Source organism: Peromyscus eremicus, chromosome 6 (genome assembly GCF_949786415.1).
Source record: "Peromyscus eremicus chromosome 6, PerEre_H2_v1, whole genome shotgun sequence".
In the NCBI taxonomy this organism is placed as follows: domain Eukaryota; kingdom Metazoa; phylum Chordata; class Mammalia; order Rodentia; family Cricetidae; genus Peromyscus; species Peromyscus eremicus.
The window spans coordinates 51,495,181-51,509,269 of record NC_081421.1 but is presented as its reverse complement, the minus strand read 5'-3'; the positions used below and the strand labels follow the sequence as shown (position 1 = coordinate 51,509,269).

At 35.5% G+C, this 14,089-nt stretch overlaps 1 protein-coding gene across 3 annotated transcripts in view; it reads right to left on the bottom strand.

Moving 5' to 3' along the window:
• The window catches only part of Fstl5 (follistatin like 5), a 496,179-nt gene that overhangs the window by 36,118 nt on the left and 445,972 nt on the right, over positions 1-14,089 (bottom strand). For all 3 annotated transcript variants that reach the window (XM_059264740.1, XM_059264741.1, XM_059264742.1), the window contains one exon: positions 11,048-11,172. In XM_059264740.1, coding sequence (XP_059120723.1) covers positions 11,048-11,172 — 125 coding nt within the window. The remainder of the gene's footprint in view (positions 1-11,047; positions 11,173-14,089) is intronic.

The following is a 14,089-nucleotide window of genomic DNA, read 5'->3' as shown; positions in this document are numbered from 1 at the left end:
CCAAGGGGATAAAATTTGGAAAGGAAGGAGCCAAAGTACCATATTTTCACAGACAATATGATAGTATACATAAACAACCCCAAAAACTCTACCAGAGATCTACAGCTGATAAATACCTTTAATCGGTGACTTTTCACAAAATTAACTAAAAATAAATCAGTATCCCTCCTGTATACAAATGATAAATGGACTGAGAAAGAAATCAGAGAATCAACACCCTTTACAATAGCCTCAAATAATATAAAATGTCTTGGTGTAATTCTAACCAAGCAAGTGAAAACCTGTATGAAAAGAACTTCAAGTCCATGAAGAAAGAAACTGAAGAAGATATCAGAAGAGAGAAAAATCTCCTGTGCTCACGGATTGGTAGGATTAACATAGTAAAAATGGCAATCTTACAAAAAGTCATCTACAGATACAACACAATCCCCAATAAAATCTCAATCTTCACAGTCCTTGAAAGGACAATACTCAACTTCATATGGTAAAACAAAAAACCCAGGATAGCTAAAGCAATTCTGTACAATAAAGGAACTTCCTTAGATATTACCATCTCTGAATTCAAGCTCTAAGACAGAACAAGATTAATAAGATCCACATAGAATTGACATAAAAAGAGACAGGTAGATCAAAGGAATCAAATCAAAGACCCAGGTGTACATTCACACACCTATGGATGCCTCATTTTCAACAATGAAGCCAAAATTATACAGTGTAAAAAAAGAAAGCAACTTCAACAAATGGTCCTGGTCTGTGGTGATATTTTATTTGTGATGAAATGTGGTGATATTTTATTTGTTTGTTAATAAATAAAGTTTGCCTGAAGATCAGAGGAAATAGCAAGCTGTTTTAAGTAAACACAAAAGTCAGGCAGTGGTAGCACTCACCCTTAATCTGATCACTTGGCAGGCAGGGTCTCTGTGTGTTCAAGGCCATACTAGGGAACAGAGCCAAGTGTGGTGACACATGCCTTTAATCCCAGTACCAACCATAGAGACCTGGAGGTCTGTACAGACAGGCATTAACAAGGAAGTGAGGTAGCTGGGCTAAGAGCCAATGAGCGGGCAGAACAGCAAGGCAATAAAAGCCTGGGTAGACAGGAAGTTGTGGCATTTTGGAAGCTACAGAGCTGGTGAGGTAAGGTGGTTGGTGGCTCTCATTATTTCACCCCTATATTTGGCTCCATATTCTTTATTTAATAAGACCACTTAGACATTCATCTACACTGGTCTAAGCGTATGTTGGCATGTAGAATAATCCAAATAGATCCATATTCATCACCCTGTACAAAAACTCAAGTCCAAGTGGATCAAAGACCTCAACATAAATCCAGTTACACTGAACCTGATAGGAGAGAAAGTGGGAAATAATCTCAAACACATTGGCACAGGAGACAGCTTCCTAAACAGAACCCCAAAGCACAGGCACTAAGATCAACAATTAAAAATGGGACTTCATGAAACTAAAAAGTTTCTGTAAAGCAAAGAACACCGTCAACAGGACAAATGCTATCCCACAAGATGGGAAAAGTTCTTCACCAACCCCACATCTGATAGAGGGCTGATTTCCAAAATATATAAAGAACTTGAGAAACTAGATATCAACAAACCAAATAATCCAATTAAAAAATGAGGTACAGATATAAACAGAGAATTTGTAACAGAAGAATCTCAAAAGTTGAGAAACACTTAAGGAGATGTTCAACATCCTTACCCATCAGGGAAATGCAAATCAAAATTACTCTAAGATTCCTTCCTACACCTGTCAGTGTGGCTAAGAGCAAAACCAATGTGACAGCTCATGTTGGAAAGGATGTAAAATAACAGGAACACTCCTCCATTGCTGGTAGGAGTGCAAACTTATACAGCCTATTTGGAAGTCAGTGTGGCTATTTCTCAGAAAACTGGGAATTGATCTACCACAAGACCCAGCTATACCTCTCTTCAGCATACTTCTAAAGGATGCTCAATCATACCACAAGGAGACTTGCTCAACAATGTTCATAACAGCTTTATTTGTAATAGCCAGAACCTGAAAAAAACCTAGATGTTCCTCAACTGAGGAATGTATAAAAAATACGGTACATTTTCACAATGGAATGTTACTCAGGTGCGGAAAACAAAGACATCAGGAAATTGGAAGGCAAATGGATGGAACTAGAAAAAAAATCATTTTGAGTAAGGTAACCCAACCCAAGAAAGACAAATATGTTATGTACTCACTCATAAGTGGATATTAGCTGTAAAATAAAGGATAACTATGCTACAATCCACAGACCCAGAGAGACTAGGTAACAAGGAGGGTTCGTGGGGGGACGCCTGGATCTTCCTGGGAAGGGGAAATAGAAGAGATTTTGTGAGTGCATTGAGGAAGGGTAGGGATAGGAACACGATCAGTCAGGTTGTTGGGGTCATTGAGGGGACAGTGTTGATAAGGATCCCTGGGGCTGCATTTCAGGGTCAGGTGGAAGCCTGCTATGGGGGAATCTCCCAGGCGTCTATAGGACCGACTCCAGCTTAGACTCCTAGCAATAGTGAATAGGTAGCCTGAACTGGCCGTCTGCTGTGACCAGATTAGTACCTGGCCCAATTATCATCAGAGAGGAACTATCTAGGAACTGATGGAGGCAGATACAGAGATCAACAGTCAAACATCAGTCACAGTTTAAAAAGGAGTGTAGGTGCCAGAGAGGTCAAGGATACCACAAGAAAACTCACAGAATCAAATAACCTCGGCTCATAGGGGTTCACAGAGACTGAAAGGACAACCAGGGAGCCTGCATGGGATTGACCTAGGCATTCTGTACTTATTTTACAGTTGTGCAGTTTGGTCATCTTGTGGGACTCCTAACAGTGAGAACAGAGACTGCCTCCAATTCTTTTACAGGCTTGTGGGGCCCTACTCCCCATACTAGGTCTCCTTGCCCAACCTTAATCATGGGAAGTGCTTAGTCTTACTGCAACTTGTTATGCCATGGTTATTGATTCTCATGGGAGACCTGCCCTTTCTTGGACGGAGATGGAAGAAGAGGAGATTTCAGGGATGGGATTGGGGGAGGGAGGGAGGAGAGGGACTGGAAGGGGAGGATAGGGGGTAGGGTGAGGCTGGAATGTAAAATAAAACAATGAATTAACAAAAAAGTAGTATTCAGGTTTGCTGAAGTATGCAATGGGGACACTACAAGTTCATAACCAAAGTTTTCAAGATTCATTAATACACTATTTTATGTGTCCACTTTACCCAAGAAACATAAAATTGTGAAATATTAATTTCTGTTCCATGATGAATCTATAAAAATAAACTTGTGATGAGAATGTTTGACTTGCACATGTCATACAACAAAATAAACAAGATTTATTTTGCAAAAATAAATATAAATAAATAAATAATTAAAACAGTTGTCAGATCTGCAATGTGGAGTGCTTGTAAACTCCATGATATTAGTGTTCTTATCTAATCAGTAAATTCCTGCAGCATTAGTCTATTTAATGTTGTTTAAATTCTAGCACTTAGAGTCCTCTAGTGATAACTGAATAAAATATTTTCTTTAAACCTTACATCTTCAAGATTTACTTACATCTCCATATTTGAATATCATTTTCCTTTTAAATTATTTCTATTTTTATTTTATTGAAAAGAGATTTTTTAAACAATATATTCAGATTACAGTTTCCTTTGCCCCTAACTCCTCTATGTTCCTCCCCCACCTCTTGTCCCATTCAGATCCACACCCATTCTGTCTCTCATTAGAAAATAAATAAGCATCTAAAGAATAATTTACAAATTAATAAAATAAAACAAAAAATACAAATCATAATAAGAAAAAACAAACAGAAATAAAATAGTCAAAGAAAAAGCACAAGGAACACATATAGACTCAGAAACATATGCTAGCACACACAGGAATCCTGTAAAAACACAAAACAGGAAGCCATGATGTGTACACAAAGGACCTACTATGTATAAAAACATGTCCTGATGAAACATTATGAGACAGAGGCCCTCCAAAACGACATTGAGATCCTTTGTGTTGGGTATTTACCTCTGGCATGGGGGCTGCCTCTAAAGGTGTTTTGCTTCCACAGTCAAACCTTGGAAACAACTGATTTTTCATTTGGGAGCGGTTATCAATGGCTGATTGTAGCCAGAAGCTTCTTGGTTAGGGATAGGCTTGTGTTCACTTTCTCCATTCAACAACAACAGTGAAGTCTCTCAGAAAAGATTAATTAGAAATTCTTTAAAGGTGTTGCTGGCTGCTTACTTCAACCATTAGGGCACTAGGCATTGTTTTGTTTCAAACAGGACTAAAGTAGATTTGAGAGAGTCAAACTCAAGAAGTAATTAAAACAGCAAACTGTCTGTCTGTCTCTCTCTGTCTCTGTCTCTCTGTCTGTCGCTGTCTGTCTGTCTGTCTGTCTGTCTCTCCCTTTGTGTATGTCTGTCTATCTCTGTCTCTCTCTCTTTCTCTGTGTGTATGTGTGTGTATGCACGTGCCTGTCTGTCTATTTTCACACACACAAGCATGCATAAATGCACATGCACAAACACCCAGAATTTGTCTTAAGTGTTGAGATACAGCAGCAGTACTATACTAGAGAAGGTTTAAAGTCCTATTAAAAATAGAAGTAAGAGGCAGAATAAAATCAGAGATCAAACCCTGAAGGAGAATATGCTTCTTACTTCAGAAATAAGATGTCACTGCTATTCAAAACAATGTGGAAGCTTCTGGAAAAGTACACTAGTTCTGGTTATTATGCCTGCAGGACTCTAAATCAAAATATCCCAGAAATGCTTGAGCATTATTATTTATTGCTATAGAAATCATATTAAGTAAAATGTCCAAATAGCCTAAGAGTTCATCACCTGATTAGTGAATAAAGAAAATGTGAAGGGCTGGGCTCGGGAAGCAGAGCCAGGCCTATTTCTATGAGTTCAAGGCCAGCTTTGTCTACAGAGTGAGATCCAGGACAGGCACCAAAACTACACTAAGAAATGCTGTCTCGAAAAAAAACCAGAAAAAAAAGGAAAGAAAATGTAAAATATAGACAATGAAAAATTTTAGTCACAGAGAAAAATAAAACAATGAAATTTTCAAGAAAATAAATTAAAAGTTATATCAAATGAAATAAACCAAAACAGAGGGAAAATGTCACATTTTCTCTCATATTTAGACTCTGGATGTGTGTGTGTGTGTGTGTGTGTGTGTGTGTGTGTGTGTGTGTCCATCCATTTGTGTGTACCTGTGCATGTGTTTACGTGTGCATGTGTTTATGTATGTGTATGTGTGTATGTATGTGTGTTGGGAAGTAAATCATAAAATTAGAGAGGAATGCAAGAAGAGAAGGAAGTGATTTGAAGTGGTGGTGGAGATGGTAGGGATATAAGGACAAAGGGGAATTTTTGGTGAGAAAGGGATCAAGTAAGAGAATGAGTGGATGGAGGAGTCAGTACAAGCACATTAGAATAACAATAATTGGTAAACATGTATGAAATGCCCATAAGAAACTCATTGTTTTGTATGCTAAATTACGAAGTTAATTTTACAAGGAAGTAAGATGAAGTTATCCAGTATTTTCAAATTCCACACTTTGGATTCACATGTGCACAAAGACCCAAATAAGCTATTGGAAGGTCTGCCAAGAATAACTTGCAGATATAGGTTTGTGTCTATACATGTATGTTCCTTGTTTATTAAACAATTTATAAATCCTCTTGGCCTTTGGGGTGTGGTGATCCCACTGATAGGCCCTGTCAAATTACAGCTGACTTCGATTTGAGCTTCAGAAATGTAATAAAGAAGTATCTGAAATGATAAGTCCTCAAATATTCATTTTTGAGAGTGTACAGAGTTTGGCAGCTGGTATATTCAGACACAGTTTTGTTAATTTTTCTTATCTTATTTCTCTATATGAGTTGATTAGCTTGTAAGTATGAATGAAATAAGAAAATTATTGCACCAATTTGCATTTAGAAATAATTTTGCATTCCTTTTTGTCCTTCTGTTTTTTCTTTTTGATTTTGTTGTTGTTGTTCATTTGTTTCTTTCTTTGTTTTTGAAACAGAGTTTCACTACATAGCTCTGGTGGGCCTGGAGAGCTTGTAAACCAGGCTGGCCTTGAACTCACAGAGATCCAGAGATCCACTTGCCTTTATTTCTAAAATGTTGGAATTTAAGGCTACACTAGCACCCCTTGAATTGTTACCTATCATCAGGAGATAGCACTTTCATTCAATGCTCTTGAACAGCATATCTTCTCTATTCCTTTCATGAGAAGATTTCAAATGCAAGCTGACAATTTTAGTGGCAACACTGTGCCTCCACACACCTGGCCTGTCTCTGACAAGAATGGGGATATACTGATCTATGTCTCACCATACATACACACACACACACACATACATGCATATCTCTCTATATATAATATGGCTTCAACATATTTCATAAAAATGAAGGAGAATGATGTACTTTAACTTTCACTGAATGTTTATTTTCCCTGCAGGAGAAATATTTTCTCCTTGGAGGAGTTTTAAGGAAACATATATCAAACCCAATGTCTTCTCAACCATTTTTTGCTATAATTTATAACAGGAAAAGTGCACTGTAGACATTCTCAGACAGCAGGAAAGTGTCTCTTGCTTCTCACTTCAGGTGGTTGCTGTGTCAGCTGCTATGAAGTCCTGGCAATGAACTTGGCTAGGGCTATGACCCATCTGAGACTTCACAGGTCTTTAGTGTCTTACTGCCTGATTGTGCCCCAAACATTCCTATGTACACTCTTAGCACAGAAAGTCATAAAGGAATGCCTACCACCTAGCCTTGTTCTTTCCAAACTGAAGGGTCAACCAGTCTAAGAAATTCAGTCCAGAACAGCATCATACTGGAATAGACAGTGGGAAATGGAGGAAAATTTGAGAAAACCTTTCTACATGAGCTATGGTGTGTCATTGCTTGCTATATTTAGCAGGTCTTGTTCAGAGCAATATAACCACGGAGAAATTGAATTTTCAGTATTCTCTGTTAATGTGTACGTTTTTTTTAAAGATCTTTTCAGTATAATTTGCAGCTATGATCATTGATCAAAGAAAGAAACCTACACATGGGCACATGCACATTAAAACATTGAATGAAGAAAGAGATGGGAAAGAGAAGAGAGTAGTAATGTTGCTTCTGTCTCTCTCAATCCAAACATTTGCACTGCCTTGAAATTTCTATGAATGTCATTTGTCACCTGACATCAGCATATTCGGCCTCGTAGGATTAAAATTTCTACTGGAACTCTAATATGGAGAACTAAAAGAAGAGAAAGGATGACTGAACTGAACACAGATGTGTGTGTGTGTGTGTGTGTGTGTGTGTGTAATAAAAATCCCATGGCATCTATATCTAAAAACTATTATTACAGTCAGTGATAAGTAATTCTTGTTGACTATACCATTTGACCCAAGTATTAATTATGCCCTTGCAATTCAGAAGATATATTTTAAAAATTAGGATACGTTTAATTATGTGTATATGACTGTTTTGCCTACATGCCTATCTTTGCACCACATTCTTATCTGCTTCCTTCAGAAAACAGAACAGGGCATCAGATCCCCTGGAACGGATTTACAAATGGCAATAAAGCAAATTGAGCGTATTGAATATACAAACTGAGTCTTCTGCAAGAACAGCAAATGCTCTTAACAGCTGAGCCATCTCTCTGGGATCTTAGAAGGTATGATGCTATGATTGTCTTTCCAATACAATTCATTCAAGCCTTCCATTTTTTGCATTTGTTATAGATCACACTGTCTGGCCTTATTGGAAGCCTTCACTAAGTTTTGATAACACTTTTTCTGCTCACATCTGCTTTCATCTAGCTAACTTTCATTCCCTCACTACTGGACACATGTTGGAAAGTGCTTTTGAAAGCATTTATATTTTGAAAAGTGTTATGAAAATAACATAATTACCTATTCCTACTCTTTTCCCACTCCTTTGCTTTTCTTCTACCTGTCAGTTCCCCCTTTTCCTCTGACATTAGCAGAAAATATAATATCATGACATGGTTGATACAACTGTGTTTCCTTTATGTAAATTCTAGTAGCACATGTGTGAGAAGCTGAAATGTTTATACATTTCAGCTAGAAATTGACTTGTGGAGTTCCTCCTAGAAGTAATACCATAGTAAATCAGTTGATTATATAAAATATATATTCATGATATTTTATTGTTTGGGGTTTAAACAGTGAATGTTAAAATATTTTCTGTAAAAAACATTTTAAACTGATTTCTGATTTCTTGACTAATAATGATTTAAAACTAGTTATACCAAGTATTTCATGCAATTTCCATACCATAAGAAACTAAATGTGGTATAAATATCAAATTATACAAGTGTATTTGTATATATGATAATTTAAGATTAATTTGACAGTATGGTCATATAATAACTTCTTTGCATACAAATTATAACGGAAATAATTAAATAATTTTCTAATACTTATAGACCACATTTTATTTAAAATTGTTTAAAGTTCATTTCAGTCTTTATTATATTAAGTAAACACAATCGATTCCTATAAAATTACATTGTTTCATTTTAATAGTATCTCCTTCAATTATATCTATCCATATTTTTATGCCAAAGGTAAACTTTTAAAGAATTTTTTAAATTTATACTTCTCAAGCCTTTGCAAAATATATTATTTTTAGGATATAAGCTCTTTAACTTTTAAGCTTTATTCAATTTATTAATATGCTGAAAAGTTTGAGGCTTTTAAAAGAAATGCATGCCATTTTAACTCATTCAAAATTTTCCTTGGAAGTTAGAGACTAAATAAATCAACTTAAAATTTGACTTTTTGAAGTTAAGGTTTATCAGAAATTATCTATGTACTTTCAATAGCTCATCAGGTTATAGAGGGATATCAGAATTTGGAGCATACTACATGCTCTTGTACCCTACAGAAAACTGAATCAATGAAACTTCTTTAGGGAAAGAAAAGGTGGAGACACACGCTTGGTCCTCTAACCAGATCTCAAAAGTTTAAGGAAACTATGATAAAGATCCAATGCTGTATGGCATTGCAATCCCTCCTGCCCAAGCTGAGGGCTCGCATAGGTTCCTGATCACTTTAGAGAGGAGTGAGAAGATTAGTAAGACGAAAAGGAGTATTTTGTCTAAGAATTACTTACTCTGTTGGATAATGACAAAGGGCAGCATCAGACACAGGCTGTATTATCCTTATGAGTGGACAGAGTTCTTTGAGGAGCTGGGGAAAAAGGGTACCTGGCCCTTATTTTCACAAAACCTGACCATGAACAATCTCCTCATAAAAGTCAAATTCCTAAAGCAGTCTGTCATTGTTCTCTGTTTCCACACAATCCATGTGTCCTGGATGTTATGTGGCCAGTTGTGTTAGACATGGAAAAAACCCAGTATGTCTGAAAGACAGCTCTTCCCCAAGTCAGATCATACAAAATGAGACACTTTCCTTCTTCCCTTGAGAAACATAAATTAAGTATCCATCATTTTTGACACTAAGAATATAATACCCTGACTCTGGCCCAGGTGTGTTCCAGACATTAAGATATCAATTATGTGAAGTGAGGATGATGCAATCTGGGAATAAAGCAGATTAATGGGATGCCAGGTCAGAGGAAGAAAGCCAGTATTCATCAAACACATATTATGTGTCAGGCACTCTGCCTAAAGATGTGGAAGTATCTTTGAAATACAAAAGTGAAGAAGTACTGTCAAATTAGGAATATGCAGTTCACAGAAATCCAGTCTATAACACATTTGTACACATGGGAAATTCATTTGATAATTTACTCCACAAAATTGGTAGAACAAATCATTTTTACTAGCAAGGTGTTTCAAGTGTCGAATAAATTCTAGTTGTTTTAAAGAAACAGTATATAAATAACAATTTAATTTGGGAAACAAATACAAAATTTTTATTGTTGTTCTTGATCATCATTATTGCAGTAATTGTGAGAATTACTTTAAGCTGAAATATAGGAAATTTGATGATCATCCTTGTTTATTAAAATTTGGTTCTATGTGGAGATAGGGTTGTTGTGGTTAATGTTTACTATCCATTACTTTAATTACTTATAGAGCACAGTTTAGACATTAATGTATGTCAATATACAGCCCTAAAGAAATACAAATGCTAAGAAATTAAAATATCAACAACCATAACTTTAATACCATTTCAATAATACATAGCAATGAAATAAAATCATGTTTCTGTTTGTATACAATATTTGGTTGATTTTCAAGTTATCATCAGCTCTCATCTCCAGCTATCTAGAAATCTTTCCAAGCCTAAAACCACATAATTTTCTGACAACATGTCAACTATATACAGTAACCTAAAATGGCACAATAGGCTGATGTGAATGCTGTCTGCACATGTAAGCATTTTAACTACTGCTGTGAAGTCTTACACACATATTACTCTGTGCGTTAATGTTACCTTCACACCTTGTAAATAATCAGAGGAAGAGAAAAAAAAAGTATCCCTTTAGAAAGATCATGTTTCAAACATTCCATATGGATTTATTATACTTCCTAATGGAATTTCATATTAATCTCATCAAGAACCAAAACTGTTATGGTATGATCAAATACACTGAACAGACATCTGAATCTGTGGCTCTTCCTCATGTCACATTCAAAGGCACATTCTCTCTATTTGAGAATTAATTCATCAGAATCATTTCATTTTTTTCAGGAAATATGAACATTTTATAAGATTCTAGGAAAAATCCCTAATAAGAATTTGGAAAAGTGTCAGAGTTAAATTGATACAAATAACAAAATACACTTTTGTCATTAGAAGTTTGTTCATTAGACATGAAAAAAAAAAGGTCATGTTGGTAAGCTCCCCACTGATACTGATAAATGTATCATGTCAAACAGACATGAGAAGCCAAAAATCATAAGTGACTATTCTTTGCATTTGTTTTATAAATAAACTCCTTGATTTTACGTGTCTTTTATTAAGATTAGAGAAAAGCTTTGAAAACAGGCTTAGCATTCATCTTAGCACTTACCTCATATGGGTGATAATAAGTGTTGTGGTGGGAATGAAAAAATCATCCACTCGGTCAAACTGTTTCCCCACTGGCTGTGTGTGGATGGTGTGGTGTGGCATGTTCCCACTGGCCAGGGTTATCACCTATACACAACACACCAGGTTTAGACCAAAGCAGTATAGAGTATGAGGCTTAATTTTATTCAAGATAAATATATTTGTGTCAATAAACTCTATATTCCTTTTGAGAGTTGGTATCTTAGTAGCAAAGTATGAAGCTAATTTTTGACAGGAAAACTTCTTTCTACAAAGAAGTCTTGTAGCATATGATTTTTTTGCACAAGGCAGACAACTTAGGACTTAACATTCTCAGAACACATCTGATTGTTAAGAGATATAGGACTGTAAATATACATATGCAGCCTGTGCATTGTGGAAGCTGTGAAAATAGTAAACCAGACAAACATACAGCAATATAAAAGAATTACTATGACAATTTCTTCTATAGAGCAGAGATAGCGATATGGCCATGAAAACAAAAACAAGCATAGCATCATCTTAACTTTTGAAAATCTTTGACTAATAAAATTTTATTTTAAAAACTTTTATTCATTTTTGAAATTTATTTATTTGTGTGTGTGTGTGTGTTGTGTGTGTGTGTATGTAGGTGTGTGCTCATATTCATATGTGTGTGCATTGCCACAAATGTGAAAATCAGAGAACTATCTTCAGGAGGCAATTATACATAAAATATGATTATATTTAAAGTATTTTATTCCTCATATTCTACAATATATCAAGTTCTAGAAGTCCCCTTAATATGTCCTGTACCTTGTCAGTGTTGAAAGAAACAATTACTTGATTAAAATTTTGTTCAAATAATGAGTATGCAGGGGGCTGGCAAATGTGCTCACTGTCCAGCCTGATGACTTGTTCTACATACTCCTTACCAAGTGTGAAACTGTAGAACACACTCTCATCATGACTTTTAGAATATCAACTTTTACATTTTATAAGGCATCAATATCATTTTAAAAGTAAAATCAACTATGATACAATTAAAACTCTGTGGAGAATCACTAATTAGTATGATAGCTCATGGGATTTCTTAGTAGTAAAAATTACAGAAAACTAATAATTTTCCTGAATATCTGTCAAAAATGTATAGCTTAAAAATCTAGCTTGAAAATATAAAATGAAAATATATGTAGGGTTTTCTACTATTGAGAAATTGAGAAACTGCTGTTGCACCTTTCTGAGTAGATGGGTTATAAAATGCAATGTGCTGGAACAGACTTCTCAGCCTTTAGAGTCCAGTGCCTGGCTTTCACCAGTAGTCACTGTGATTGACATAACACAGAAACACAAACACCGCAGTAAGGCCCTGCCCACAGTTTTATTATGCATTGAGTTTCTCAAAAGGATTATTCATTCCTACTTTCACAAGTCTAAAATCCTATTTCTTTGCAAATGTACCATGATAATCCTAGTGGGTGATAAATTCCCATGATTATTGGACATTTCTGCAGAGTCATGATTTTCTTAACAAAGGGAACTGGCAAGCCACTCAAGGAACTGTGGTCTGATATGTGGGCTTAGGAGCTTTTAGCAGTGAATTGATCTCCAAACAATAGTCAAGATCTCACGGGAGCCAAGATGTAACATTCCAAGCTCTATCTGTTTATCTGTCTATCTATCTATCTATCTATCTGTCTATCTATCTATCTATCTATCTATCTATCTATCTATCTATCTATCTATCATCTTTTGGAATCTACCTATCCTCTATCCTTTGATAGAAAATCTTACTTTCTGCCTTTCATTTTATATTTTCAAATATGATCTAATGTCTACTTGGAATTTTGTTTTAAAAATCACTGTGTTTTATAACTTAAAGATTTTATTAGGTTTTCAGTGGAAAAAAGTGATTTTTAGATGATTAAGCAATGTAGATAAAATTACTTAGGATGTCTATAAACTCTTTGAGGGGGTAATCCTGTATAATGTTAAAGGGTTTCTCTAAAAAACTTCTGTGAATATTACAACACTTGTTATTTTAATCCATCTGAGTAGCTTGAACCAAAGGAGAATTGAAGTAATTGATTTTAAAATAGACACAAATAGCAGCAATAAAAAAATAGTATATTAAAAACATATGCTGTCATTTTAAAAAGAAAATAAACTATTTAAGCTTGTAAAAACATACCTTAATCTTTAAAAACTCAATTAAAATAACAGCATTAAAATGTTTTATAATTTTGTGTGTATAGATGTTTTGCCAGCATGCATATATGTCCTCCAAGTGCCCAAGAAACCCAGAAGAGGGAATCAGATTCCCTGGGATTGAAGTCACAGATGATTCTGAGTGGCCATGCTGGTGCTGGGAATATAACATATATCCTCTGGCAGAAAAGTCAGAGCTATTAAGCATCCCGGAAATACATCATTTTATAGTCACCCATGTTGGCTTGTTTTGCCTTGTCAAGATTAGACTTAAATATCAAATCTCCAGTAATTAGCTGACTTCCTTGTCTGGACATATGTCACTTTTTGCAATCTCCCCCTGTGAAGAGTAGTGGTGTTACTCAGCCTCCCTCACTGTGGCAAGCAGAGAGATTTTGCTAGGCTTAATGAGATACGGCAAAAGTGACTGTGAATTCTAGTCCAAATGCTAAGTCCCCTTGAGTTTTGACTCTTGTCTTCTGAAAGTGCTGGGCTGTGCAGATATCTGGCTTGAGGTCACAAAGAGGAGATGCTAGTACTCTAAGGGTACCACTGCCTTTTGATGGATCTGGAAATGAGCCAGTGGGGACAGTGGCGACTGGAGCCACATTGACAAATATAAATCTCACTTACATACAGCTGAAATGTCGATTTCACAAAAGTAGATTGCTACTTTAGGTCAAGTCTAGGATATTCATAGTTTAAAACATGAAGTTATAGAATGATTTGAGTGGTAAAATAGGTAACTGACATACTCTGTTCCTGACATTTAAAATGTCTCTCATTTCTAAATATAAAGTGAACTATCTTTATCATAATTAAAATAATTTATCTCAAG